At 48.0% G+C, this 27,010-nt stretch overlaps 11 protein-coding genes across 11 annotated transcripts; 7 read left to right on the top strand and 4 right to left on the bottom strand.

The window, feature by feature from the left end:
* Window positions 1-976: 976 nt before the first annotated feature.
* Window positions 977-1,523, top strand: N7455_002548 (putative C6 finger domain protein; the record flags this gene model as incomplete). The annotated part of the gene is made up of 2 exons (XM_040953422.2): window positions 977-1,159; window positions 1,236-1,523. The coding sequence occupies 2 exons, from the start codon at window positions 977-979 to the stop codon at window positions 1,521-1,523; spliced, it is 471 nt and encodes a 156-aa protein (XP_040816172.2).
* A 472-nt stretch (window positions 1,524-1,995) lies between these two features.
* Window positions 1,996-4,653, bottom strand: slx4 (the record flags this gene model as incomplete). Its single annotated transcript, XM_040953392.2, has 1 exon — window positions 1,996-4,653. The coding sequence occupies one exon, from the start codon at window positions 4,651-4,653 to the stop codon at window positions 1,996-1,998; it is 2,658 nt and encodes an 885-aa protein (XP_040816234.2).
* A 731-nt stretch (window positions 4,654-5,384) lies between these two features.
* On the bottom strand, window positions 5,385-6,090 carry N7455_002546 (EKC/KEOPS complex subunit CGI121/TPRKB; the record flags this gene model as incomplete). The annotated part of the gene is made up of 3 exons (XM_040953429.2): window positions 5,385-5,684; window positions 5,751-5,873; window positions 5,935-6,090. The coding sequence occupies 3 exons, from the start codon at window positions 6,088-6,090 to the stop codon at window positions 5,385-5,387; spliced, it is 579 nt and encodes a 192-aa protein (XP_040816150.2).
* A 186-nt stretch (window positions 6,091-6,276) lies between these two features.
* N7455_002545 (Bax Inhibitor family protein) lies at window positions 6,277-7,641 on the top strand. Its single transcript, XM_040953292.2, has 2 exons — window positions 6,277-6,907; window positions 6,975-7,641. The coding sequence occupies exons 1-2, from the start codon at window positions 6,378-6,380 to the stop codon at window positions 7,453-7,455; spliced, it is 1,011 nt and encodes a 336-aa protein (XP_040816316.2). The 5' UTR covers window positions 6,277-6,377; the 3' UTR covers window positions 7,456-7,641.
* A 646-nt stretch (window positions 7,642-8,287) lies between these two features.
* Window positions 8,288-8,886, top strand: N7455_002544 (RBM8 family RNA-binding protein; the record flags this gene model as incomplete). Its single annotated transcript, XM_065604299.1, has 2 exons — window positions 8,288-8,536; window positions 8,659-8,886. 2 exons carry the CDS (start codon window positions 8,288-8,290, stop codon window positions 8,884-8,886), a joined length of 477 nt encoding a protein of 158 aa, XP_065462790.1.
* Window positions 8,887-9,851: 965 nt separating this feature from the next.
* N7455_002543 (putative glycosyl hydrolase) lies at window positions 9,852-11,576 on the top strand (the record flags this gene model as incomplete). Its single annotated transcript, XM_040953393.2, has 1 exon — window positions 9,852-11,576. One exon carries the CDS (start codon window positions 9,852-9,854, stop codon window positions 11,574-11,576), a length of 1,725 nt encoding a protein of 574 aa, XP_040816102.2.
* Window positions 11,577-15,685: 4,109 nt separating this feature from the next.
* N7455_002542 (short coiled-coil protein) lies at window positions 15,686-16,987 on the top strand. The gene is made up of 2 exons (XM_040953203.2): window positions 15,686-16,397; window positions 16,492-16,987. The coding sequence occupies exons 1-2, from the start codon at window positions 16,078-16,080 to the stop codon at window positions 16,673-16,675; spliced, it is 504 nt and encodes a 167-aa protein (XP_040816202.2). The 5' UTR covers window positions 15,686-16,077; the 3' UTR covers window positions 16,676-16,987.
* Window positions 16,988-18,814: 1,827 nt separating this feature from the next.
* artA (14-3-3 adaptor artA) lies at window positions 18,815-21,218 on the bottom strand. Its single transcript, XM_065604298.1, has 5 exons — window positions 21,018-21,218; window positions 20,364-20,440; window positions 19,756-20,304; window positions 19,628-19,698; window positions 18,815-19,565 (listed from the first exon to the last, which is right to left on the bottom strand). The coding sequence occupies exons 2-5, from the start codon at window positions 20,422-20,424 to the stop codon at window positions 19,461-19,463; spliced, it is 786 nt and encodes a 261-aa protein (XP_065462789.1). The 5' UTR covers window positions 20,425-20,440; window positions 21,018-21,218; the 3' UTR covers window positions 18,815-19,460.
* A 598-nt stretch (window positions 21,219-21,816) lies between these two features.
* N7455_002540 (uncharacterized protein) lies at window positions 21,817-22,735 on the top strand. Its single transcript, XM_040953360.2, has 4 exons — window positions 21,817-22,012; window positions 22,147-22,212; window positions 22,272-22,337; window positions 22,415-22,735. The coding sequence occupies exons 1-4, from the start codon at window positions 21,879-21,881 to the stop codon at window positions 22,431-22,433; spliced, it is 285 nt and encodes a 94-aa protein (XP_040816278.1). The 5' UTR covers window positions 21,817-21,878; the 3' UTR covers window positions 22,434-22,735.
* Window positions 22,736-23,008: 273 nt separating this feature from the next.
* Window positions 23,009-24,430, top strand: N7455_002539 (ankyrin repeat domain-containing protein; the record flags this gene model as incomplete). Its single annotated transcript, XM_040953313.2, has 1 exon — window positions 23,009-24,430. The coding sequence occupies one exon, from the start codon at window positions 23,009-23,011 to the stop codon at window positions 24,428-24,430; it is 1,422 nt and encodes a 473-aa protein (XP_040816304.2).
* Window positions 24,431-24,643: 213 nt separating this feature from the next.
* Window positions 24,644-26,750, bottom strand: N7455_002538 (putative nucleoporin Nsp1; the record flags this gene model as incomplete). Its single annotated transcript, XM_040953211.2, has 3 exons — window positions 24,644-24,853; window positions 24,919-25,042; window positions 25,102-26,750. 3 exons carry the CDS (start codon window positions 26,748-26,750, stop codon window positions 24,644-24,646), a joined length of 1,983 nt encoding a protein of 660 aa, XP_040816198.2.
* Window positions 26,751-27,010: the final 260 nt, after the last annotated feature.

Here is a 27,010-nt window from a genome sequence, read left to right as displayed (position 1 = left end):
GATTTTATTACATGACAAGAGGAAATAGTTGACATTATCGTCCTAAAGCTCTCATTCCTGAAGGCCCTGTTTTATTTCGAAGTCTAAAAAGACACCTGAAAGAACAGTTGAAAGGCATCTATGGAAAAAGAACATCTAAAGACCACTAAAAGACATGACAAGGCCGCATAAGCGGCCGAATATTCTTGCTACACACAACATTAGGAATGGTAGTCCGCGAATAAATAATATATGTGAGCAAGATCTGGAAGAACTATATGTGTAGCTGATGAGGTTACTCTGATAAAGGGCTGGCGAGGGAGTGCAGCCACGTATAGAAAATTATATTGGCACTGACAAGTACTAATCCATCACCATTGGGCCATATAAAAAGATATACATAATTTCAATTCCATACCCAATGCGATCAACTTCTCGTTCACGTGGGATCTGAGAGATAGGTCCCACTTCCTCTCAGACAAGGTGTATACATATGTAACCATTGAAAGAATAACAAAAAGATAAACAACTATCATTGCGAGAGGCAAAGAAAAAGAAAAGGTCGGAAGGAAAAGGCATTTCTTAGGACAATGAGAACATATGCCACGTGCAAAATATCCAAGAGTATGCAACAATGGCCCTGTCCTTGATCCAGAGACTCTGAGCGAGAATCTCTACATCCAACAAAGGCAGGGCGAAACAGTCTAATCGTTTGGTATGCGCTCCACTGAGACAGCGAAGCCAAACAAAGGGACTCTACCAAAGACAAAGGCTTTGTGTACAGAATGAGATATGGATCAGACTGTTTCTCTGGATAGATAAAAAGAAAAACACAAGAAAAGTGACTCTTACCTGGAACTAGCCCGGAAAATGAAAGGCAAGTGCTTCAAGATCCCAGACATTGACTCAACCTGCTTCTTCGGTACTTTGCATAAGAAGACGAGATGGGAAGCAAATTTAACCATTATTTCCAGTAACAAGACCATCCAATCTCATCATGGATACTCCAAACTTTACAATCCCCGACGACCCCGTCAACGACGCTCCTAGCGAGGATGTCCCAAAGACCAAGAAGGCTCGCCGCAGCCGCTACGACCCAGAGCCCGACTGGTCGGCCATGGTGCGAGCCAAGGTCACGAAGTCCCAACATCGTGTCGGCCAGGCCTGTGATCGTTGCAAGGTATATCTATCATATTCCGGTATCACGTTGCCTTTGACTCAATACACCATACTGACGCATTTGGATTGACATCTAGCTTAAGAAGATGAAGTGCACCCCCGATTCTGCAGGTTGCGCCTGTTGCCTTATCCTCAACATCCCATGCAAAGTCACTGATCGTGTCACCGGCGAGACTTCGGTGCGTGGTGAGACTGGACGAATGCGAGCTCTTATCGAGAATCTCAAGGAACAAACCGAGGACCTGAAGGAGCAGATCACACAGCTTCAGCAGAAGAACGCACAGCTACAGGGCTATCTGGACGGCTCATACCGAGACAATCTCATGGATCACTACGAGGTATGTCTACATTCTCCTCTCCTCTGAAATCCGCATATTGCATTGAAATATCCACGCTCTGATTCTTTATCTTGGGGTTTAGTGCTAACTCAATTGCCAGCCGGGCCTCGACAACAGACATCATCACCATAGCCTACTGTGATTGTGATGCCTTTTTCGCCAGTGCTGTATTCTAGGCAATTCATCGTGCCTCATGGGCTTGGTTTCCTATTTGCATCCGTCCTGTTCTATCCGAGATGAAGTGTATGATCGAGAAAATGGGAATGGCACATGGTGACGAGATTTGTTGGTCGAGTACATAAACGCTTGTATTTTGAACACAGTGAACTTTTCGTCTTCAGCCAAGTAAAGGGTGAGAGATTTCTTACAGTAGATGGAGAAAAGTAAACCTGTATGTTTTATTCCAAAGGGACATGTCAATGGGTATATGTAGTGTGAGCATGTAATCCCAATTTGTGCACCGGGTATCCAAAATAGAAATGCAATGCAATTCGCCCTTTTACCAACTGGCATTCTTTTTCCAGCAACAACAGATTCCTTTGCTTTCACACCATTCCCTGACAGACGCAGTGCCAACCTCGCGATCCTCGCCCACAAGTCCAAGCCCCTCGATATTCAGCCATGCTGTGAAATCCTCCAGAACGATAGGGTCGTACATGAGTATCTTTTCATGCCATGTCGGTCGACTACGGCTACCGCACGACGATGACAGTGGCGAGAGCCGAGGCTGGACGCGAACAGCTTGGGTGATCTTTGCAGATATTTCGGCCAGACTGATCTCTTTAGAGGATTCTGCTGTGTGGGTGGCTGTGATGGATGTAGAGGATAATGGTCTTTTGACTGAAATCTTAGAGGAAGCAGCTTTCCGCTTGGTCGGACTTGGCGGTGGTGTTTTTGTGAGGATATCCAACGAGTGGTGTTGCACCTGGCTGCCTGTCTTGGATTTTGAATAGATGTCGGAATAGTGCTTTTGTACTTGACTTGGAGAGGGGATGATTTCCTCCTCTGAGTCTTGGATCTCTTCTACGTCAATGAATGATGTAGAGGTTCCAGTGATAGGCTTCCCCCTCGAGGTTTTCGTTGGGCTTGTCTGGAGATTGGTTCGCGAGGGAGAAGTTGATTTTGTCGCATCAAGTGATTTTCGGTTCTTTGTAGATGTTCCAGATTTAGACTTCACCGTCGCCTTCGTCTTCGCAGCTGCAGTGGGTTTGGAGACATTGTCCATTTTAGAGGCAGGTTCTTTATGCTGCTCAGGTTGGCATGTAGACTGACTGTCAGAGGTAGTATTGCTACCGTGTTTCGATTCCCAACATTGTTGAAGGAGATCAATCATCTTCTTGCGGCCCCTGACTACCTTGAAGCCATAAGTGGATATCTGTTTAGACAATTCCGCATCTGTAAATCCTGTGTATTGTGGCATTGAGGGCGCCTGCGAGGTAGTTGGCTGGGAGTAAACCGCTTCAGGCGGGGTATTATTGGCTCCTTTTGCAGGCTTCGCAGCTTTGCCCTTGGTCATGGTCGTGGCTGTAGCTGTAGCTGCCGGAATCGGAGCTGGAGTTTGAACCTGCGTGTCTGAATCCAAGCCCCTTTCGGTCGATGGTAGCGACGATGGTTTCTTTTCTGGGAGTGAATCTATGTCTGCGAATTCAAGCTCGAACCAGTCCCCCCGAAGAGGCTTTTGGCTTGCTTTCTCTGCGTTGTCATGGCTCTTTTTTGCAGTAGGCTCTCCACCATCCGTCAAGTCAACCACGTTTAATGTTTCTGGTTGAATCAAAGATCCTTCGGTGTCTCTGGCACCAACACACCACAGATTCCTGGTGCCTGCCAACCTTGATACAGAACGAGTAGATGATTCCTGGATCGTCCTGCGGTCCTTATCGCGCATTCCCTCTGGATATGAAAGACCTTCGGAGGCACGGATGGCTTGCTGAGTTTCTCGCAGAGTCTGCGGCGAATCATCTCTTTCCAATTGACTGCAGGTACCGAATACAAGATCTTGATCATTCAGAAATTCGACAGCCGCTTCCGGGGAAAGTACAGTGAACGAAGACTGTTTCTCTGTCTCTTTGGCCTTTTTTCGTTTTCCTTTTGTCGTTCTGGTGTCCGGAAGGCAATCAATCACCAGATCATCCTCTTCTACATCATTTGTTGAGTATTGCGCAGTCATGCGCGCCGTTAAGGTGGTAAACTTCTTAGGTTTGCCCTTGGCAGTTTTTTTGGGCTTTCCTGGGTTCTCCCCTTGAGCGGATGCCTGATCACTTGAATCAGAGTACCTTCCATTGAGTAATGTTTGGATTTCAGGATTGACCAGCTCTATCCGTCGACGCTTTGTTGGTCCTCCGCCATTTGCATTCTGCACAAGGTCGCGGGGATTCAAAGCTAACCCAGAGTAATTATAATCGGACAGCAGCTTGCCAAACCCACCTGTAAGGTTCGGGTCACAATCTTTATCCTGGCTTCCACCATCTTCCACGGTAGCGATTTCTTCGTAATCGTAAGCGGTCTCCCTTGGTGGTGTCCAGTCCATCCTTCTTCTCACTGCCTCGTCCAGATGCAACACCTCATCCTTTCCTAAGGCATTGGGTTCCTTGGGAGTAGATTTCTCGGGCACATCCTCCGAAGGAGATACTTTTGTAGCAACCGTCTTCTTCCCACCTTTGCTGGATTTCTTTGCTGGCGGATCGCCGCTTGTCTTCGTAACTTTCCCAGCCAGAGTCATGTTTCCTGCATCATTGCTCTTAGCATTCTTTCGAGGACGCCCTTTGGTCGGTTTCACTGCGTCAATTTTTGTGCCAACAGTCTCTGGCTGGGGTTCCCCAGGCGCAATTGTTCCTGGTCCATCCGCGGCTTTCTTCGTCTTCCGCTGTGGTTTGCTCAGTGCTGTTTGGTTGCTGGTGCTTGAGGTAGGATCCTTCTTTGTCGATCGCTTTTTCGGCTTCGTCGCGTCCTCAGGACACTTGGTGCTCGCGATTGGAGTGGGGAAAAAACGGGAACGCGTATGAGGTTGAGCCAAATCGGATGTTGAGCGTATTGGCGGTGGCGTTGCACTTCGTGGCAAGACGTGAGGTACCGGCTTTGCATCATGCCTACCCAGCCCTGGCGACCGCGGTGGGTTTGGAGAGGACGACAGAATGATCACATCTGCAATGCTGGCCATTGCGCCGAGTCGCGTCTCTGGGTGTTTGCTTGATTGATCAGGGCGAGTCGCGTGTACTGCTTGAGTTTACTATATCAGACATCTCCTAGGCAACGTTTGGACTGGAGGGAAAACAGTATAAAGTGTATGCAAGTTGGATATGCTGGAGAAGTAGCAGTTTGGAGAACCAAGTTCAATGTTTCGATGTAAAAGGGTCGATCAGCCGCGGTCTTGGCAAAGTTATTATTGCCGTTTGACTGCATAGTTCGGCCGGGTAACCAACTGCATTCAACCTCAACAAAGTGAATTTATATTAAATGCATTTACGCTGAATAATTGATGGGTTCAATTAATTCTCCATTCGAATAACTGTCTTTTTTATTGCCCTGTCTCACACTAGACAAACGGACAGGATCAGAGGCGTCGAACTAAAAAGGCATGCCTTGCGCCTCTGGAATAATTCATTCAATTCATCATTATCTTGACTTCATGCACTGTCTCAACAAAGAGATATGGAGTGGTCTTTGCTCAATTTTGGGACCGAGGAATAGTGGACCTCAGAAAAACCATGGTGATCTGCTTGTGATTGATGATGGGCATATTCTCAAGTCGAAACCAATTTGGAGCTCAACATATCCCACACTAGAGAACAACAGCGCGAGCTTAAAAAATGATGCATTTTCCACCCGCCCCAGAGCAAATTTCATGAATTGTGGGCACGGTGAATTTGTTTGCTTGATATAGGCAATTGCTCATGATCCCCTCAAGGCGATTGCACTCAACAAGGAATTTTCGAGTCGTTTCTTAGCCTCATCATTCTCCTTGGCCGTTGGTGAAGGCAGAGCTCCCAGTTTGTATGCTTTCTTGATCTTGTTGATATCCGAGATTTCGGACAGTGTCTGGTCATCAAAAGGCACAGGTGTTCCTTGAACCGAGCTGTCCAAGTGGGCCGCAACGGATTCATGTGTTATCTCCGGAGAGACAGAGACCTTGATCACCAACAGGTCTTTGGTCGAATCGGCAATACCAAATCTACGGAACGATTCGGTGATCTAAGTCCGTGTTAGCCTCGGCTTTAGTGGCAAAATTGCAGCTAATTCCTATAATTGGCAACCCACATTATTTGTAGGGTTCAATGAGAACACGATCTCGGAATGCACATTATGAGACTTCAGTCGATTGTGCATGTAATCATTAACTGCCCTGAATACTGCAGCAGTGGCGTGAGCCCTTGACAGAACCTGTCACTTAGTGTTAGTGGACTAGTTCCTTTTCCTAGTTCTCGAGGACAACCTAACATACCATGCTTGCATCAATAAATGCATACTCGAATTGTTTTTGACCGGCGAGAAGTTGACCTTTCAGAAAGGCAGCATTTTGAACATCGCGATATAGAGCAATATGCACGGGGATCAATGGTAGATGTGGCAGGCTAATCGTCTCTAGACTTGAGGCCATGACTGAAATCGAACTAAAACCGAAGTCAAAAGAAGATGACGTATTTGTAATCAGGCCGATCTGATAATAAAAAAATTAAAGTGAGCCTTGGAATTCACTATGAGTCCACTACGAGTCCACTGTGAGTCTACAAACCCATCCCACTTCTTGATCCACGTGACTCATTCTGGAATTTTCCGGACTTAAGCGGTCGCGGGCGGAACATGAGTAATCGCCTCTATATCACCCGTGGGTCCGACATTTAAACATCTCCTCGTTCTTGACTTTCGACACTCCCCATCACAAACATGGCTTTCTTCCTACGGCGCCCGTTCGCTGTATCCTCGGCGCTTCGCCAGGTCCCTAAGCTCACAAACACCACCCGATTCATTCACAATTCTCCCATCAAGCCCACCCAAGCAACGAAGCCTCAGGGCGTTTCATCCTCGACCTTCGCCAAGTCCCGACAGAACTTCCAAAATGCCTTCCGCCGTACATACATGCAACAGAGCTTCAACCCTGCACAGAGTGGCAATATGACCCAGAAACTGTTGTATGGCGCTGCCATTGTTGGTGGTACTGTCCTGGCAACCAACTTCATCTTCAACCGTGAAACGAGAGAGGACGGCGGTATGCCCGCTTACGAGCGGAGCTTCTTGAACGAAACTTTTATGCACACTGGTCTCGGTATTGGTATCATTGGTGTTGCTGCTCGCGCCCTCCACATGAGCGGCTGGTCTTATCGTCTCATGGCCATGAACCCGTGGCTCGTCATGGGTGTCGGTCTCGTTGGCAGCATCGGCTCCATGTACGGTACTTTCTACACTTCCCCGGATAAGTAAGTCTTTTGCCTTTTCCTTGTTTTTGTTTCCCAGGAAAACAAAATGAGCTAACTTTTCAATTAGCTACGTCATGAAGTATGGCTGCTGGACTGTCTTCAACCTTACCCAGGCTGCTCTTCTCTCCCCCTTGATGTTCATGAATCCCGCCATTCTCGCTCGTGCTGGTCTTTACACTGTTGGTATGATGGGCTCAATCGCTTTTGTCGGTGCCACTGCCAAGCAAGAGAAGTACCTCTACTTGGGCGGTCCCCTTCTTGCTGGTGTGACCATTGTTGCTCTCTCTGGCCTCGCCCCCATGGTCCTCCCTGCTACTGCTGTTCGCACTCTGATGTGGTCTGAGCGCCTCTGGCTGTACGGTGGCCTTGCTGTCTTCGGTGGTTTCACTCTTTATGACGTGCAGAAGATTCTGCACCATGCTCGTCTTGCCGAGCGCGGCTTGATCAAGCGTGATGTGGTCAACGAGTGCGTCAGCCTCGAGTTGGACTTCATCAACATCTTCATCCGCATGGTCCAGATCCTCGGCATGGGCAACAACCGTCGTTAAGCTGCTTTATATCCACTGTATTAACTGTGCAACCTGATCTCGGGTTGGTCCAACACTAGAATTGGTGTTTTTTTTTTCTCTCTGTCATTCGACAACCCTGTATTTGAACCAACTGTTTATCTTTTTACCTTTTTTTTTTTTTACTCTAACTTCGATGCCTCTTCATATGAGCGAGCGCAGTTAATCGCTGGTTTGTACCTTCTGAAAGACGTATAACAGACAGGGTAGCGAATACAAATCTCCACTCCCTTGACATTTCTGCATCCAAAAATATAGTTAACAATTATTCGAGTCTACAAACATCCGGATTTGGAAGAAAAGAAAGAGGTTACAGGCCGTCAAGGCAAAAAGGAACATAATATTAATCACCTACTAGTCGACTATGGATGTAGAAAGGTAGTGTTTAGTTCTAGATGAATATGGGTAGCCATATCAGGTTCATGGTAGAGATTTAAGACCATGACCAGCTTTATCCAACATTATTATACTACGTAGCATTTTCTTGCTTGCATTAGGCTCAGGGATATAAGAAATATCATTTAGATACATGTACATTTACATATTTATCTATAATGCTAGTAGATGCACCGAGCTAGAAAGGGCAGGTCGTGGTCATGTGATTGAAAGCTTCTCTTGATGGGGAGGTTGCCCAAAACCGCCCAAGAGACCGCCCAATAATACCGCCCTCCGCCCTCTGCAGACTTCAGATCGCGACACAGACACCAGATTCATTGACCACTACAAACGTGCAGACTAAACGACTAAACCTCTAAACTTCCCAACATCATACCAACAAAGTCGCACCACTCTTCTTACTCTCCAACCTTACAATATGTCGAACGAGATGGAAATTGACCCTCCTGTCGCACACGACGACGAGGCTCCCGAGCAGTCGGATCGCAGTTTTGAGCCACGCACCCAGGGGAACGCGGTCGCCGTGCGCAGCATCGAAGGATGGATTATCATCGTATCTAATATCCACGAAGAATCATCGGAAGAAGATGTCACTGAGCTCTTTGCGGAGTACGGTGAGATCAAGAACTTCAGCTTGAACCTTGATCGACGAACGGGTTATGTCAAGGTGCGCATCCTCAATCTCACAACTACCTCTGAACCGCTCTTCAACAACGTCCCCTCTGGAATATGGGAACTCTTGTCGACTCACATCCAATGAAATGATTGCTAACACCACTATTCCGGTAGGGCTACGCATTGATCGAATACTCCACTCTCCCCGAAGCCAGTGAGGCTATCCAGAACCTTAACGGTTACAAGCTCCTCGAACAGACCCTTCATGTCGACTATGCTTTTGTCCGCCCGCCCCCATCAGGCAAGAACAAGAATGGAGGACCAAAGGGCCGGGCTACTCGGAATCGCAGCAGAAGCCCCAACCGGAGTCGTAGCCCCGAAGCTGGCGGCGACCGGGACTAAGCCTTCTTAATGGATGGGAACGATAAAATTTGACCAGCATACATTGCTTGTGATCTTCCATTTGATACCTGGGCTCCGCTTTTTCTCGCATTTCTTTTTCAATGCCTCCCGCTGTTTCATTCGAACCTTTGCCCACCCTTCCTGCCAGAACTTGTCTACAAATAATAGACATATCATCTAGTATCCGCCGGCATGGCCTCTCTTCAGTCGAACCTGTATGGGTCCACAGGCCGAGTGTGGGTGTGCATAAGGTACATACACTTGAGAAGTACATGCCGGCGCCACGATAGATTGCCATAATGGTATGGAAATCCCGTTCTTAGCCTTTGACTAGAATTATGCTGACTTGGACTTAGAAATCAAAGGCCCTTTGATGAAAATTGAAAATTGATGTATGAGCATCTGGTCAACGAAGACAACCTTGGACCTCAAAGCTCAGCCTCTGGGAGTAATGTACATTATGAAGAATGGCTTTTCTTACTTACAAATGGCCTTTCATCACGTCCATTTGTCTTGCAACTCAGTTCTAGACGAAGTCAAAAACGGTACATCAGTACTTAGTAGTCAGTAGTATACCATGTAGTATACCTATATAGGACCCGCATCATGCGACAGCCATTAGAGTAGAGTTGATAAATAATTCTGGATTCTTGGACTCTAGAGTTAGTATGGTAGAGTCAGAAGACTTCAATGCTTTTATAGGGTGATAATAAGGCTCTGATGCCACATACAATGGATGTGGATGTGCTCACCTGCCCAGGTGCCCACCTGGGCCGCGGGCAGCGGGTCTGGTGACTAATCTTAACCCTCCCCGGCTCCCCAATTTTCCCCGCATGGCGCATGAGGTTATCGCTATTCTTTTTTTAGTCGTCATTGCGTACTCCTTGCTCTCCATCCTTATAGACTGACTTCGAAATCCTGTGTCTGGGGATCTGATTCTCACAGGATATATTTCCTGAGGCAGAATGGCTCCCCAACACACATCTTTTACCCCCTTGGGGGCATCACGATCTCTATACGGTATTCTTATGCTTTGCTTCCTATCATTTTCAGCTGTGGCCAATGCGCTGGCGTATCCATCTCAGGAAGTTTTAGCACAACCTTCGGTTCCCAGTTCAATTGATGATCCCTCGGGGGAGACTGTCTTTGGGGGTGCTGAATCGGCGCCGGAAGGGTCGATCCACAACCCCATTCTGAATACATTGCAGGATCTTATCGCTGCCCTGCAGGTTATGCAAGACAGGTACTTTGTGCTGTGGCAGGGCACGTGGCCGACTAGCATTGATTGGACTGCGGCGGTGTTGGGCACACACGTTTCGGCTGCGCTCTCGTCTCTAACCTCAGGCCCGCTTGATATCCCCGACACGGATGAATTGAAAGGATTATCCTTCTTCAGGCTTGAGAATACCGTCAATCGGTTTTTCAGCCATACTTCCGCGTTCTACTTTGGCGAGAACTCTTTTAGTGTCAGAAACCAGGCCTACGATGACATGCTATGGGTAGTGCTAGGGTGGTTGGAAAATATCAAGTTCCAAAATCTTCACTCGGACCTTCACTATGTCTCCTCAAACAACAGTTCTGGAGAAGTTTGGTACGGTACCCAGTTCCAGACTTCTGCCGCGCACAGAGCACGTATCTTTTACGAGCTCGCCTCCGCTGGTTGGGACAAGACCCTCTGCAATGGCGGCATGATCTGGAGCCCATATTTGATGCCGTACAAGAATGCGATTACGAACGAGCTCTATATCTCTGCAAGCATCGAGATGTATTTGTACTTCCCGGGAGATTCCATTGATGCCCCATTCCTTGTCGACTCACAAGATACACAACCCGCACGGAAGAAGCCGCACGACCCTCTTCATCTGCAGGCTGCAATTGACGGGTATGAATGGCTCAAGAACTCAAATATGACTGGGACGGGCGGTCTATATGCAGATGGTTTTCACATCAGTGGCTGGCAAAGCGCATCAAAGCCCGGCTCAGGACAATGTGACGTGCTCAACTCTATGGTCTACACCTACAATCAGGGAGTCATTCTCAGCGGGCTGAGAGGACTCTGGCTGGCCACAAATTCGCAAGTCTATCTGCGCGATGGTCACGACCATGTTCGGCAAGTACTCCAGGCTACTGGATGGCCACATACCTCCAGCCAGCAGTGGAAGGGACTTGGTCGCGGAGGTGTGCTCGAGGACGCATGTGATTCTCGCGGAGTCTGCTCCCAGGATGGACAGGCCTTCAAAGGGATCTTTTTCCACCACCTTTCGGCATTCTGTCGACCTCTTCAGCCGCAAGATAATCAGTTCCTGGCGGAGGCGATCCGCAGACATGCAGCAGATGACGACTGGGCCGAAGTCTATGAGCAGCATATGAAGCGGTGCCACGCCTATGGTCCCTGGATTAAACACAATGCCCAAGCCGCTCTGATGACTCGTGACAGCGATGGCAGGTTTGGTACCTGGTGGGGCCGCTCATATCATCAGCTGGATGCCAACGAGATCGTGGATAGCAGCACTATTCCGGATGGTGCTGTTGACTACCGCAACGCCGAATATGACCCCAAGTCCTCGACCACAGGCCTCTCGCCGAAAGACTACAACGATCGTGGCCGAGGCCGCACAGTTGAAACACAGTCCGGTGGTATCGCTGTGTTGAGGGCCTTATATCAATGGCAATCCTGTGATGCCCTGTGAACAAAACGAATGAAATGTTTTGGGGGAGGTGTTCTGGCGGTAAATAGACCCCAGTCATTGCATCCAGAGCTTTAGGGGCTCTTTTGTACAACCTATACAGTTTACAATTACTGGGAATCATTATCATATCCTTTAGATTCAACATTGGCTTCTCAAGTCACGGGGCACAATATCAGTGCCCATGCTAGGCCTAGTTGCCATTATGTAGAGCTGGAACTGCTTTCACATTTTGACAATTCCCCTGACACTTGGAAGTGCCGATCAAAACAGCATACTTCACCGCTAGCCTTTGAATCCGATCATCCATGAATCTCACAGCGTGCATTCATCCAATTTCCAAACAGAAGGATTGGCAGAAATGGATTCGCGGCTTCTACGTTGTACATTCCGATGGATCCATCTCCGCAAATTATGACACAACAAACCAGTAATCCCAATCTGAAAACCGGATTACTTGATCGTCGGATCTGCGACAAGTGGACACTGGTGGCAAGCGATTGGGAAGTGCCCGTATCCTGTGTTACCTACATTGGGTTTTGGCGGGAGACATTGTAAGAGACATTTTGAGGCTGACTTAGAATATAAGACATGTTTCTGGCGATCGATACACAACGTTGCTGGCTCTTGCCACTTCGGGTCTATTTATGTAGTACCCGCTTCTGCTGGAGTATAGACATGAGAGGCTAACAATACTATCTCTTGTGTTCCTGGAGTGAAACATACGCAATGGAAGATCATCCATATGTTGTACTGTTTTTACCACGGGCAAGCTGTTTGATGCGTACTCTCAAGACAACATATACAATAATTTGAGACGATGTAAGACACCGTTCGGCGACACACTTGGCAAATAGATGTCCTCGGCTATACCATCGATATTAAACTCTATTTTATGTTGTACGCACTCCGCGGGTATCTCCTTCGGGCCATTGGAGGGGAAAACAAAGATTATACGGAATATTCGATTCTTCAATGCATGGAATGATCGGAAGAAGCCTTTACACCTACATAAGGTAGAATCCTTCGAATCAAGCCTACTCTAAACGGAAATACTGGAGCGGCATATCTCGACACAGAACACTAAAATGATAGTCCCTTGGAATTCTAGTCAAGATGATTGGACCTAAATTATCCATCGAAGAAAGACGGGAAGGTGGCCACTTACAAGACGGAGAGGGGCCGGAAAGAAGCAAAAAGAAGGGGGAAAAAAACCCACTTCTAGCGTGCAACTAAACATCCTTGACGCCCCCTCCGTAATGGGGGGAACGAAAAAACGCGTTCGTACACACAGGTGGGGGGTTCGGGATAGTGTAGGGCACGAATCAACGAAACGAAACGCACTTGCAGATCGGCGGATACCTGGGTTTTGACCGTCATTCGGGAATGGTTTTTCTTTGGAAAAAAAAAATAATCAAAAAGCAATTTTATTAAAGGTTCGCATGATATTACGATGTACAACTTCCCGGGGGGGGGCGTGTCTCATAAATAAAGTATGTACGGAGTAATAACTAATGGTTTTATATTAAGGTGATCATGGTCTGATATTGATTTTGTCTCAGTTGCCCCAATAACCACGTTTTCTTTTTTTTTTTTTTCCCTTTGGCTTAGCGGGAACCATCCGAATTAATATAAACGTGAATCAGTATAATCATTTATTGACCTAAATACCTAAATACCTAAATAACTAAATACCTTATGTAAATACAAAGTGCTCCGTACACAATCTTAAAAACACGGTTCTTATCGACCTTTTTTAGATTACGGCCCAAAATCATGTCACACGCCCCCACCTCATGGACTTCGGTGAAGAGTACGAGGTTACAAGTACACCTTTGGTAGTTACACTTGTGTTCACGGGAGAAGTACTAGATACGGTATCAGGTCTGAGCGTAGAACCGTTCCCCCCCTAGGGCTAAAAGTCATCTGACAACGGGATCCAGGAACGCATCTGGTTTGATAGAAGAGGGGGTGAGTTGGCTGTCACCGACCGCATAAGCACCAGAGCTAAGCGGGGCACAAAATAAGAAGTATGACTCGAATATTGATATCATTTCCCTTGAATCACTTTTTTTGTGCTTATGTTTAGTCCGATGGGGCTATCTCGGCAACAATGAAAACGATGAGGGCGGAAGACTAGTACATATCCCCGGACCTTAAGAGAAAGTGACGTCGGCAATTTTTTGGTTAAGTTGCCTACGGGTATAATATTGCCGGGACTGGGGAGCATATACAAAGTATGTTATAGACTAAAAAACAATTTACGATCGGCGCCTATGATGGCACTCAGTTTCACCTCCTTTTCGGCTAGCGGTCCATCGAATAGTAAGGAAGTATGTCAAAATCCATGGTAATGACTGATCGTCTGAAGCCCAAGCGTTGGGCGCACATTGGTTGTGAGGGAGTGGGCTAAGGACGGGAGATGGTGAGTGGTCGCGGGATATTACGACAGGCCCTCAGGTGCGGAGCCAAAAGAAAAAAAAAAGAAAAAAACGCAGTGGCACTGAACTTTCCTGTGAGGTAAGTTGTGGTCAGTTAGTTTCTCCGATTATTCTCAACTGTGAATCTTTGTTTTTTTGTATTTGCTTGTTTTGTTTTTTGGTGGCGGTGGAGGCGGCTAACGAGGGGCGACGGGGATTTATGGTCGGATCTGTTTTCCTGCCTTCCAATACATTGTACATTTTTATGTACATTTTATAATTTTATATTGGCAAGTGGACAATTTACATATTAGGACATCCTTGTTTGAGCCCTCAGGACCTGTATGGGGGTATTGGTACGGAGTACTCCTTTGTCCCTCGGCCGATCTTGCCCAAGGGCGGCTTGTATCTACTCCTTGGAATCTTTGTTCACCGTACCGAGGAGATGTAGAATAATCATACATCGCAAACAGTGTAGTGTACGAGGTACCGTTCTTCATTCTATAATATGTGTACTTTATAACTACGATGTGTACATGAGAAATTATGTCGTAGGGGCCAATGATATCCATGGCGTCATTTGACTCTTGAGGCTCGATCGACATTGCATGCCCCCCCTCCCCTGAAGGACGGGGGTATGACCACATGCGCAATATTGTATATTGTATAATACATTATAACCTACTCTATCATAGACAATATAAGATCGAATTATAATTATTATTATTCCCCAGATTACGGGACATCTGAAACCCAAGTTCCCAGAGTCAGATGACTTGGAATATAAAATCAGAGAAAGCATACATACGTACAAAGTACAATATACAGAATCAACTTCGAAAGGGTATTCAATTTCACAATACGTGTCAAATCAATGCTACACTAGCGGTGGAGGCAGAAGAGCGGAACCGGAGAAGCAAGTGCATGCCCCATAAGGTACCAAGTACTTAATCGGAACATGGCGTCAATAGGGAACGGCGGTGTACCGGGTACTTGTCGGAAAGGTGTGTGTGGAAAGGGGAATCTAAGGAGCCACCCGTTAGTTCCTGAACGCCTCTCATTTCTAGAAAATCCCCTCTTTTTTCCTTTTTCTGTATCCTCACCGGGGTCTATTTTATTTTATTTGATTGTATAAATTATTTGAAATTTTATATTTATATTGTATTGTATATTGTCTACCTACCAAGGTTACTATTTTAATAGTGTGCCACGCGCACACTATCTAGGACATTGGTAATATAGATTAATTCATTACATAGGTAAATAGGTAAAATAAAGAGTAATACAGACCTTATAGAGAAGAAAAATAAAGGAAAATAGAAGAAAAAATAAGAAAAAGGAACCCTCTCGGAGGGATGATCCAAGGGACATGGGTTCCTCCACCTACTGAAAAGGTGCTAAGATAGACAAATTATACTGTAGACTCCATAGGTACCCCTGGTTACCGCACCCGTCGTACCACAATTCAGGTCACTTTCAAGTACTCCGTACAGTCTGTACTCTGCTGTAACGCCGATACCGAAACTCTCTTCCTTTTTCCCCCAAAGCTCTTTTCGGTTTTCTGACTCCCCTTCTCTCTTTCTCTTTCTCTTCGTTCTATCTTCTGTCTCTTCTCTTTAAACTCATTCCTATATCATCTCTACCCTCGATCCCGCCTCTCTTGTGGCCAGCCTCTCTTTCCGGAAAGAGAGAAGAAGAAGAAAAAAATTTCCCCCAACAGGCCTTCCCTTTGAACCCACTCCGGTTACCTTTCCCTCCCCTCTTCCCACCAATCTCGAATTGCATTCCATCTCAACCCACGCCTTTCAAAATTACTCGCCTAGTCAGAGTCGACCACGGTCGTCTTGAAAATTACACAGTCCTCCTCTCCTACTCGAATTTTTACCGACCCGGTAGCTACCTCAAGCGTAACACAGATTTCTCATCTGGGGTACATCGCTAGGGGTAGACCGTGGTCGTTCATCAGCCGCCACTTTTCTTTCCCTCCGGCCTCTTTTTAATCGGCAAACCCCAATCGTGGAAGCTTGATCATACCGCCAACCTGGACCTCCTTTCGATTCTCTGTGTCGCGAGCAGTAACCCTTATGGCATCAAATACAGAAATGACTGAAGCCTCCCCCGTTGATACTCTGCCGCAACCAAACGACGGTGGCCGCATGCATATGTCATCCCTCTCGTCATCTTCTTCTATATCCGACGCGGAAAACGAGCGTCGAGGCCGATCAGAACGTCCGCGAATGGCGAGCCGCAAACCCAGTGCTTCGATCCTTGTCCCTCGGGACCACCCCGAAATTGAAATCGAGGAGGAAGAGTTTCCCCCAGACGACGCCCGCGCAATGAGTCCACGACGCAATTCTGCCGATCTGGAGCGTTTGGGCAAGGAGGCCCGGCAAACCCTGCAAGAGTGAGTTTAAAAAGACGTCTTAAGGCGTTTTGATACTGAATTATACAAATTCAAAGATTTCGGTGGCTAACCGAGTGAACTAAAAAAAAAATAGACAAGCCAAGGCTCTACAATCGTCCCTTCAGGCTCTTGCCGAACGCATCGATGCAGTCAAATCAGACCATGATAAGTTGGAAAATGAGAACAAAATCTTACAAGACTACATCGGTGGTCTCACTCGCAACATGACCAAGGGCGAAATGACTCGCAGTACGAAAGCACGCAAAGCACAAAAATAAACCGGCTTTCTTCCGAACAGATGTCGCAAGGTGGCCGGATACCTCATCCCGTGAACGTCAATCGGGAGGGATCGCCTGTTGTTTTGCGGCAGGGGGGTTTCATGCATTGCATACCGTCGCCGGTTTTACCGAGGATTCGAATTATTTTCACTTCATTACGACGAAATCCCTGGTCAACGGATTTCTCTTCTCACCGCACATTCAAGCGGTCGCTCAATGAGTTACATGCCGAATGTCAGCATGTCACGGTCTCATAAAACAGCAGGGTTAGGGAATTCCTGGTTACAGTTTTCTCTTTCCGCAAATGGAGTCAGCATTTACCCGAAGGCAATCTTACGGTTGCCATTTTCGCACACATCATATCTACCACCCGACTGGTTCGAGTGGTCACCCTCTGGAACACACCACATCTCGGTTTAAAACGCCACAAGGTCATCATCTCCGCAATCCCCCTGTTCAACCCGGGATCGGCTGCTGAACCGGGGGGGAGGCTGAATCCGAATCATTTTACTCAAGGGGGAACTTCAATTGTTCGTGACATCATTGCATGCCTGCTTGCACAGTGGCCACCTGACTCTTGGCATTTGAATTTCCAGTCTTCATTACATCATCCTCAAAGTCGGTGTGCAACCTGTTTATCCTATCTAACGCAGTGTGTTCCATTCTCGCCTCTCTTCAACCCTGTCGATATTATTGGCTCTTTTTTTCCTTCTCTTTATTCCTCACTCGTTTCATTTAGGCGTTTTTTTTATTTTTTTGTTTTTTTTTATGGTGGCTCTGTGAACACGTTTCACTTGTACTTTTTCTTCCTTTTTTTGGTTGTCTTTCGATGCATAGCACCTTGGGCGTTTCGGGGACTGGGACTAGACTCGATTTGATTGAATGGCTCTTGCTGGAGCATTGAAATGTTTCTTCGTCATGAGCATTGCATGGTGACGGTCATCGCCACAACAGAACGGCGTGGGAAGTGGAAAGCATCTTAGGGGTCTTTTGGAGCAGTCCATTCATCTTCTCTTTCCTCACATGCCTTCTCGATATTCGGGAGGCTCTCTGTACATCTGCATATCGATTTTTTTTTTTTCTCTACTTTCTTCTGCTGTCTCCACTGGACTGACTCGCGTCTCTACGTGGGGAGACAAAAGATGCCGCTTTTCATCATTGTTATCATTGTGGCTCTATTTCTGCTTCTTGCTTCTTGCGCTTGACATACCCAGGAGCGTGCATGTCTCAGGTCCTCCATTTTCCCTTTATTGTCCTCATATCCCTTTTTTATCGAGCCCGCGTGGCTGGTAGCATTGTGGTTTCGACCATAGCAATGGAAACTATTTCAATTGAGTCTTGTCTTTTGTAGATCTGTATAAAACGCATAAAATTTCCATGTTTGCTATATCAGGAGATTAGATATCCAAGAGCGATGCTCGTCAAAACACCATCCTACTTAATAGTAACTATTGAGTCATTTTACAAGGAACAAATGAACAGACAGTATGGCATGCATACTAATCGAAGAAAGCGACGATCAATCGAGATGTGACATCGGCAGGCGCACATAAGCTCGATAGTGTCTTAACTAATACAGCCACTGATATCATTGCGGCTTCGTCTGCAGTACGCGGGCGTATGCATCTCCGCACACCCTAGTCAAATATATAGTACCCATTCCATTCTCCGAATCAAGACTAGTTTGTATTGATGATCTGGTATTTCTTTTGATTTACATACCTAGTCTTGTCAATTCTGTGGGGATGGTTTATATCTTACATGGACTTTGCTGTATATATTGAAATATATCGTATATACTATCATTTGGATGCTAATTGGGCATGGATCTATATTTCAGACCATTGTGAAGTCCTCGTCTAGGTTAATAAATTTTATTTATATTTATATATGTGTATATATATTGTTGGTTGTTCGTAGTAAATGATTAGATCGGTGTTCTTGATATGCTGATCAGTGGCCATGCTGCCAACGGGCAGCGAATGAAGATATTGTGGGTAAGGGAGTGTGTTAACCAAGAGACAGGAGAGCTGATTATGTATGTATGCTAGCTTCTCTCATCTGCCCGGCCTAGTTTACTTGGACAAGACAGCGTGCTATGTACTCTGCGACATCCAGGGCAATAAACATAGACTCATACACACATAGTCATCTATGCTCTAGCTACAATGATTCGCAAAGAACTACCGGAACAGTGTACGAGAGATTATCTTCGAAACCACATCTAGTGAGAATCAGAACGCCACATGGCACATATACGGGGGAAGTGATCAATAGGAAAGGTGAAAAGCCATGTTAGGGATCAGCAGGGATACCCTTGTTGAAGTCCTGATAAGGAACTGATTTGAGAAAATTCTGTGTGTATGTGTGTTGGGCTGGGAGAGTGCGCGCAAGGGGACTCTTTGGGTAGTTAAGAGGCAAAGTAGACAAAATAACAAGGAGAATGAAAAAAAACGAAAAGAGGAGACAGGATGGATATCCCCCAGGGCAGAGAACAAGCGCCGGGCCAAAGCAGAAGGCAAGTAGGCAAATAGAAAAGATTCAAGGCAAAAATGGCAGAGCATCGACACCCAAAGGTCGCAGTATTTCTCACACCAAACCCTTGCGAGTCTCTGCGATACTATAGACCGACAATCGGGCCAATGCATCTCATCGTCCTTTCCTCCTTTGTGTCCAATCTATGTCCTTGCACTAGAAGACCCGTCGCGCGCTCTCTTTCTCTCGGTTGTTCCATCCGTCCCGAGGACGCGTGTCCATCAACAAGGTCTTTTTAGATGTTAATCATTTACTCGGCGGCGGGCTTCTCGGCCTCAGCGGCCGGGGCCTCCTCCTTCTTCTCAGCAGGGGCGGCCTCGGAAGTGGGCTCAGCCTCGGACGAGGTCCAGAGGGTCTGGTGGGAAATGCGGGTCAGCGTATGAACAAATGGAATCACTAGGTTATTTAAACACTTACGAGGTTGTCACGGAGGAGCTGCATGATGAGAGTGGAGTCCTTGTAGCTCTCCTCGCTCAGGGTGTCGAGCTCTGCAGACAATATTAGCTTTGGCCCATGCACGTGGCAAAATATGCATTTTCACATACCAGCAATAGCATCATCAAAGGCAAGCTTGGCGAGGTGGCAGGCCTGGTCAGGGGAGTTCAAGATTTCGTAGTAGAAGACTGAGAAGTTGAGGGCGAGTCCGAGACGAATGGGGTGGGTAGGGGCAAGGTCAGTGGAGGCGATCTCGGTGGCAGCCTTGTAGGCCTCCAGAGAGTAGTCGGCAGCACCCTTGCGGCGGTCGCCAATGGCGAACTCGGCAAGGTAGCGGTGGTAGTCACCCTTCATCTTGTGGTAGAAGACCTTGGACTCGCCGCTCTGGGCGGACTTGATGAGGTGCTCGTCCAGAACCTCGAGGATATCGTCGCAGATCTTGGCAAGCTCGGCCTCGATCTTTTGGCGGTACTCCTTGATGAGAGTGACCTGGGACTCGTTGCCCTTGGACTCCTCCTTCTGCTCAATAGAGGTGACGATTCTCCACGAGGCACGGCGGGCACCGATGACGTTCTTATAGGCGACAGACAGGAGATTGCGCTCCTCAACGGTGAGCTCAACATCGGCCGAGGCGACGACCTTCATGTTCTCAACCATCTCTGTGTCGCATTGTCAGAGATCTGTGCAACTAAACGATCTAGATTTAAGAGGAACCAACCTTCATAGCGCTCGGCCTGCTCAGCGAGCTTGGCGAGGTAAACAGCGTCTTCGTGACCCATGGTGAATGTGTGTTTTCTACAGTCAGAACTAAGTTAGCCAATTTGTCTTCTTCCCTCACATGAGTTTTCATTCTCGGATTGATAGTGTTTTGAGATGAGGGCTGAAAATCACGCCATCGGAACAGTGCAAGTAGGCGATGGCGAGGGGTAGATATCGATCCTCGACCACCCCCCTTCAAATATACGGGGAAGGGCCCAGTTGATTTTCCATGAGTATCACATAGAAGGTCTCTGAATCAAGATATTTGGACCAAAGACTAAAGACCCCAGAGATTTGGTCGATCATGACGATCGTGGCGGTTACAGGGCCCTTGGTCTTCCCGTATGTCGTTGGGGGGTATCGCAGGAAAGCGGTCGCGGCAACGGTTTAACGAGCAAACAAGGAGACGAGAACATTTGGTTTCCACCGCAAATTGTGGCGCGATTCCATGGTTTGAATTTTGGGGGAGGGGATTGTAGTTTTCAGATGGTCTCTTTCCACCATGAATGTTGATATGTGTGGGTTTTGCGTTGATGACGAGGGGGGGAATGGGCATAGAAATAGGGCGAGGAGAGGGCAAATTCAACTCGGAAAACAACAGGAGGACACTGACCTGGTTTATGAAAGAGGAAAAGAAGGTGATTAAGGAATAGCGAGATGGATGAAAGATGGAAGTGAAAGAGTAGGGAGTTGAGAGAGAGGAGGTAGGAGGAAAGGAGGGGGGCAGAAGGCGGTGTTGTTGGGATTTACCTGAACAACCCACTTCGGGCTTTGTGTTTTTTTGTGAAATATCCCAAAAAAAAGGGTACTTGAGGTCACTTGAACTTGTTCTTCTTTTTTTAATCTAATTTATTATTTTATATACCTATAAAATCCTCAACATATTACTTTTTGCCATATACTATACACAAATCTTCTCTCATCGCTTCTGTGTGGTTCGGTGGGCCTCCTACAGCGTCATCCCCCATTCCGCATCCGCCAATCGCCCGGGGGGTTCCTTACTTGCGCCTCATTCGAGATCACAAAAGGCAGACAGGATACGTTCGAAACAGTCTAGAACGAATTGGTATAAAGTAGGGCTCTACTATCACGCTATCTGTATCGGAAAAAGGCAAAAAAAAAGAAATACGAGGGAGAAAAAAAGGCGTCAGCTGCAATAGATCAATGATGTGACCATCCCTGTGATCAATGTAGTTGAAGTACTCTGTACTCTGTACCATATCGTATACAAGGGCCCAAGTGGAAAGTCGAATGAGAAGGCCGCGACTTATCAGAAATTTTTGTTCACATGACCTACACTCTGACATAAGCTTGCTCCTTCCGAATACCATCACATGATGTTTCTTGGCACGTAACGTCATTTGCTATAAGCTTGCCTTGCTTTAGTTCTCCTCATACTTTGTCAACCTCATCCTGAATCCATCTCACAAATCTCAGAAATCTCACTTTTAACTCCTCTACCATCCAAATCATCATGCTTCGTCAATTTGCCCGTCCCGCCGCTACTGCCAACCGGGCAGTCTTCACCCGCTCCTTCTCGGTAGCTGTCCCTCGTATGGGCGAAGGTGACACCGGTGCTCCCCGCTCTAGCGGTGGTGCCTCTTCTGGGTAAGTCAGATGCAAGTTGACTGCGAAACTTACACCCCAAGTTCGATTACAACGAGCAGACAGCCTGATGTCTGCCTTGCCGCAGTGAGATGACATCATAGCCGTATGATCACTAACATATGTCCCTCTACTAGTGACGCATTCACCAAGCGCGAGGCTGCCCAAGAGAGCCTTTACATCCGTGAGAAGGAGCTCGAGAAGTAAGTTTTGCAACGCCGAGAACAATCAGGCTGCAGCAGGGAGCTAATTGGTTTGACAGGCTTGCTCAGCTCAAGAAGAAGATTAGCGAGCAGCGCAAGCACCTGGATGAGCTTGAGACCCACATGTAAGTGCCAGTCTGGAAATCCTCTTCTATCTATCTCTTTCTGTTGTAAATGGCATGGCTAACTGGCTTCTTTTTAGTGATGGCTTGAGCCGCTAATGGGCTCCGTACACCCATCTTATGTTTAATATGAAGAAATCCTCCAATTGCTGTGTATAATACCATCTCCGCTCCAATGAGCTACCGTGCCTACCTGCTGCCTTGAGATCGTGTCGTTTTCAGCGCCTGTTCCTAAATAAGACATCGCTCTGCCATAGCATATGGAGTTTTTCCGCTCTTGTGTATAGTGCTTAATAGCTCGCTTGGAAATATCTAGGAAGGCTCGGCACCATCAACTAGTGTTTATGTCTGTAGCCTTAACATACTACCTATATATTTTCACGGTTTTTGTACAGTGCAAGACATTTTCTTATTTTTTCTAGATAATGTTTATGGTGTTTGGAAAAACCTCAACTAACCCGAGGAAATTGTCTTGTAGTGAATGTTGCCAACCGTCTCCACTTAAAACAAAGCGGGATACGTACTAGTCTACGGAGTAGTTACCCGGCCCTTGCCAATTAACTCGACGCCCATATACAACAACACCCGCAGGGGGGTTGAGTTACTTGGCAAGGACCAGGTACATTGAGTTTCCTTCCATCTTACCTAGACTAAATCTCCGACAAATACCCCCCATGACTCTCCTTATCCTACCAAACGAGCTTCTCCTAGCCATAGCAGAGACCCAAGACTGCCAAAAGGACATAAATGCATTTGCAAGAGCCAGTCGTCGCTGTTATATCCTCCTGAACCCTTTTCTCTATGCCTACAATGCCCGACAACACCAAGGGAGCGCACTGCATTGGGCAGCAAACCAGGGATCATTAAGAACAGCCGAAGAATCACTCCGACAAGGAGCAGATATCGAATCGAGGCACAATAAAACAAGAAAAACGCCATTGATACAGTCCGCTCAATGTGGCCATGCAGATATTGTTGCGATGCTGTTGGCCCATGGAGCCAATCCGCACGCCAAAGGCGGCCAGGGGACCAAAGACCCAATCACATCGGCTGTGCTCCGCAACAGAGCAGCCGTCGTTAGCATTTTGCTTGATAACGGCGTTGATGTGAATTTGACGGGCTACAAGGGGAGCCTATTGCATCTTGCGGCTGAAAAATGCCACAACAGCCGCGAGGAAGTGGCGAGAGTTCTTATTGAGAAAGGTGCCAACCTGGAATCTATGAACGATGTGAAAGAGACTCCGTTGCAGGTAGCGTGTGAGTCTGGCTCCGTGGGAGTGGCCCGATGTCTAATAGAAAGCGGTGCCAACTTGGATGTGCGGAGTCTACATGGAAGGTCGCTCCTGCATCTGGCGTCCTCCATGGATATCAATACCACCAAGTTGTTGGTGGAGAAAGGAGCGGATCTCGAGGTGCGAGACAAGCATGGCGAGACACCACTGCATCTGGCATGCTGGTTTGGCCGGGTAGAAACTGCCGCGTTCCTGCTGGATCAGGGTGCAGATATAGAGGCAAGATCGTCAAATGGGAGCACGCCATTGCTGCGGGGGTTACTCTGGGAGTGCAGTGTACGCAGAGACCTGGGACCGGACTCTGTGACCGCTCTCCTTCTGGAACGAGGGGCCAATCCAGGGCAGGGAAATGACTCCAACATCACACCATTGCATTGTGCGACGTCGAAAGAAGATTTAGGGCTTTTCGAGAGATTCCTACAGTATGGTGCGGACCTGGAGCCTAAAACCAGGCTGGGAGTGACACCGCTGCACAAACTAGCGTGTTCTGGCGCTCTGGAGTCTGCAATGCATTCGTTGCAAAAAGGCGCTGATGTACAACCAAGAGATGGAGAAGGCAATACGCCATTGCACCTGGCAGCGCAGAAAAACGACGTCGAATTTGTCAGGTTGCTGCTAGATGCAGGCGCTGACAGGCTGATCAAGAATCACAAGGGTCAATTGCCTGTACATCTAGCAGCAAAAGGAACAGCTAAATCAGAGGGAGTACAGAAATTCGAAGAAAGACAGAGAAAAGTGGTGGGTCTTCTGGAGGTTCAGTCCGAGTATCCATCCACATTAGCAACAGTGACCAGAAGGACATAATGTACAATGAGCATCCGAGAAGAATTTATCAATCCTATTGCATTGGATTTTACAAAGGTTCAAAGTTGTTAATCACAAAGTGCATGAAGGCATTTTATTGTGACCGACTATTAGCATTCCCTGACTACAACAGAACATTCCCCCAAAGCACATCGAGGTGCCAAGTAGCCGATAACTCCGAGTTCAAATCATTAGAAAAATCCACCCCCCCCTTTACCGTCCTTGCATGAAGGAGCGGTAGAAATCATCAGCGGTGTTGTTGTTGCCCATACCATTGTTAGGATAGCCGTATCCGAGACGAGCAGAGATCGATTGGCCTGCTTTTTGGGCGTCGGCAACCTTGGACTGCAGGTCCGAAGTGCCTTGGTCGATGACCTGTAGCTGGGACAGGTGCGCGTTGAGAATGCGGACAATCTGCGAGATCTATAGAGATGTGTGAGCAAAAAGAATCCCCAAAAAAAGGGGATCAGTCCTGGGTTGTGACGTACCGGCTCATCTGCTTTATTGGTCTTGGTCAATGTGGATGAAGCACCGTTGACCTCTTCAATCATGCTGGTAAGATCCTTGCCCATTTCGTCCAAGCGCTCCGAGAGCTTCTCGGCCAGTTTGTAACTAATGGCCATATTAGCAAACCCATAAATATCAGATATTGTGCTGTAGGTTGTACTTACGTTGTCTCACGCTCCTGGTCAGGTCCTTGAAGGGACTCTCCAGGGCCCACCTGCTTGGTAACCATCTCGTCGACTTCACGCTCGTATCGATCCAACCATGAACTGAGCTCATCCTGTTGACCTTCAACCGCTGACAGTTGACGCTCAACCTCCTGGGTAGCTCGATCCGCATCAACAGTGCTGCCGTACAGCTTCTGGACTTTAGTACCATTATCCACCAGCAGACGGTCCCACTCGGAAACTTTCTCCGCCTGCTCGCGGAAGTCCTTTTGATATTTGCCGAGATCTGTGGCCCATCGGGTAATTATCTCATCCATGGTCTTGTTCTTCAGACGTGACTGGGCTGGAGGAGCGGGGCCCGTGGTAGACTGGCCAAGGGCGGCGGGCCCAGCTGGAGCAGCGCCGGCAGCGGTTGTAGTGGAAGCGTCGGTCGTTTTACCACCAAGGCCACCAAGGCCACCAAGGGGTGCTGAACTGGTAGAGGTCGCTGGCTGAGTCGAGGGCGTAGTAGTAGTAGCAGCAGCTCCGAACAGGCCGCCCGTAGGTGCAGCAGGTGTAGTAGTAGCAGGCGCGGCAGTGGCCGCAGTACCTGGAGTAGTAGAGGGAGCTGAGGCCCCAAACAGGCCTCCCCCAAGAGGAGCCGTTGCCGGAGTAGTGGAGGGAGCAGCTGTAGATGTGGCACTACCGGTGGAGGGGAAAAGAGACTTTTGAGGGGCAGCACTCGATGTAGCGGGAGCTCCTAGTGAGAGAGTTGTATTTGCGGTGGAGGCAGGAGCGCCGAGGGCCGGGAATGCAGACTTCGGAGCGGAGTCGCCGCTGGGAGCAGCCGTATTGTTGAACAGAGACGGTGTCTGCGAGCTTGGCGCACCACCCGCGGGTGCAGCTGTGCCGAAGAGTGGCTTGGAAGTGGTGTCTGCAGCAGTCGTAGGAGCGGTTGGTTCGGCTGGCTTGTTTGCACCGAATAGGCCGCCGCTGGGCGCAGCAGGGGTTGCACCTCCTCCAAACAGCGGCTTGGTTGCTCCTCCTCCAAACACATTGTTAGATGGCTGCGCCTGTGAGGTGGCAGGCGTGGTAGATGATGGCGCCGCGGTGGGGGTAGTCGAGGCTCCGGGTTTCGCAGCCCCGAATAAGCTGCTGGGTGGGTTGGATGCAGGCGGGGGACCAGCAGGGGTGGTGGAGTTGTTGCCGAACAGGTTGCCTGCAGCGGGAGCAGGGGTAGCTGTTGGGGCTGCGGAGCCGAACATACTCTTTGTGCCCGCGCCACCGAACAGCGGGTTGCTGGCAGGTGTGGTCGATTCTGTAGACTTGTTGGGAGTCTGGCTTCCGGCAGCGGCGCCGAAGAGTGAGTTGGGCTGCGTGCCAGTTCCGGATGGAGCCTTGCCGCCGAAGCTGAAGGCCGAGGTACCGCCGTTGGTCGCATTGGAAGCGCCTGCATTTCCGAAGGTTGGTGTGCTTTGGCCACTTGCGGCATTTCCTCCGAACATCGACGGCGATGCGCTGTTGCTGGTGGCCGAAGCTCCAACATTACCGAAGAGGCCACCACTAGGCGCATTGTTATCCTTGTTGGCGCCGAAAGCATTGCCTGCTGTGCCGAAAAGACTTCCGCTGGAGGCGCCAGTAGAGGCTGGGGTGCCGAATGAGAACGCCATGGTGTTGGTGATCGAGCTTGAGGATTGAGAGGGAAAAAAGCTGGACGGAGAGAAAGCACCAGGGGAGGTGGGCCTGCAGAATGGATCAAAAGATCCAACAATGAGAGAATGGAGCTCTTGATCAAATTGATTGAGACAGAGAGCTTAAGGGTGGAATGAGAAAAGCAGGACAAGAAAGTCGAGACAATAGACAATAATAATTGGGAAGGAGTTTGGCAAGCACGCGCTGAAATGTTTATGCCTTGAATACAAGGCAATAA

Source organism: Penicillium solitum, assembly GCF_028829755.1.
Source record: "Penicillium solitum strain IBT 25940 chromosome Unknown utg000001l_segment0_segment0, whole genome shotgun sequence".
Classification (NCBI taxonomy): Eukaryota; Fungi; Ascomycota; class Eurotiomycetes; order Eurotiales; family Aspergillaceae; genus Penicillium; species Penicillium solitum.
Note: the sequence above shows the minus strand (reverse complement) of the source record. Positions and strands in the feature narration are given on the sequence as shown.

What these genes read in the sequence shown, in the direction of transcription:
- artA (XM_065604298.1), bottom strand. Translation starts at nt 20,424, where the DNA reads ATGGGTCACGAAGACGCTGTTTACCTCGCCAAGCTCGCTGAGCAGGCC. An exon ending in CTTTGATGATGCTATTGCTG is followed by an intron (nt 19,699 to 19,755) that starts GTATGTGAAAAT and finishes TATTGTCTGCAG; the next exon opens with AGCTCGACACCCTGAGCGAG. An exon ending in AGCTCCTCCGTGACAACCTC is followed by an intron (nt 19,566 to 19,627) that starts GTAAGTGTTTAA and finishes ATTTCCCACCAG; the next exon opens with ACCCTCTGGACCTCGTCCGA.
- N7455_002542 (XM_040953203.2), top strand. Translation starts at nt 16,078, where the DNA reads ATGGCATCAAATACAGAAATGACTGAAGCCTCCCCCGTTGATACTCTG. An exon ending in GCCCGGCAAACCCTGCAAGA is followed by an intron (nt 16,398 to 16,491) that starts GTGAGTTTAAAA and finishes AAAAAAAAATAG; the next exon opens with ACAAGCCAAGGCTCTACAAT.
- N7455_002545 (XM_040953292.2), top strand. Translation starts at nt 6,378, where the DNA reads ATGGCTTTCTTCCTACGGCGCCCGTTCGCTGTATCCTCGGCGCTTCGC. An exon ending in TTCTACACTTCCCCGGATAA is followed by an intron (nt 6,908 to 6,974) that starts GTAAGTCTTTTG and finishes CTTTTCAATTAG; the next exon opens with CTACGTCATGAAGTATGGCT.
- N7455_002540 (XM_040953360.2), top strand. Translation starts at nt 21,879, where the DNA reads ATGCTTCGTCAATTTGCCCGTCCCGCCGCTACTGCCAACCGGGCAGTC. An exon ending in AGCGGTGGTGCCTCTTCTGG is followed by an intron (nt 22,013 to 22,146) that starts GTAAGTCAGATG and finishes TCCCTCTACTAG; the next exon opens with TGACGCATTCACCAAGCGCG. An exon ending in CGTGAGAAGGAGCTCGAGAA is followed by an intron (nt 22,213 to 22,271) that starts GTAAGTTTTGCA and finishes TTGGTTTGACAG; the next exon opens with GCTTGCTCAGCTCAAGAAGA.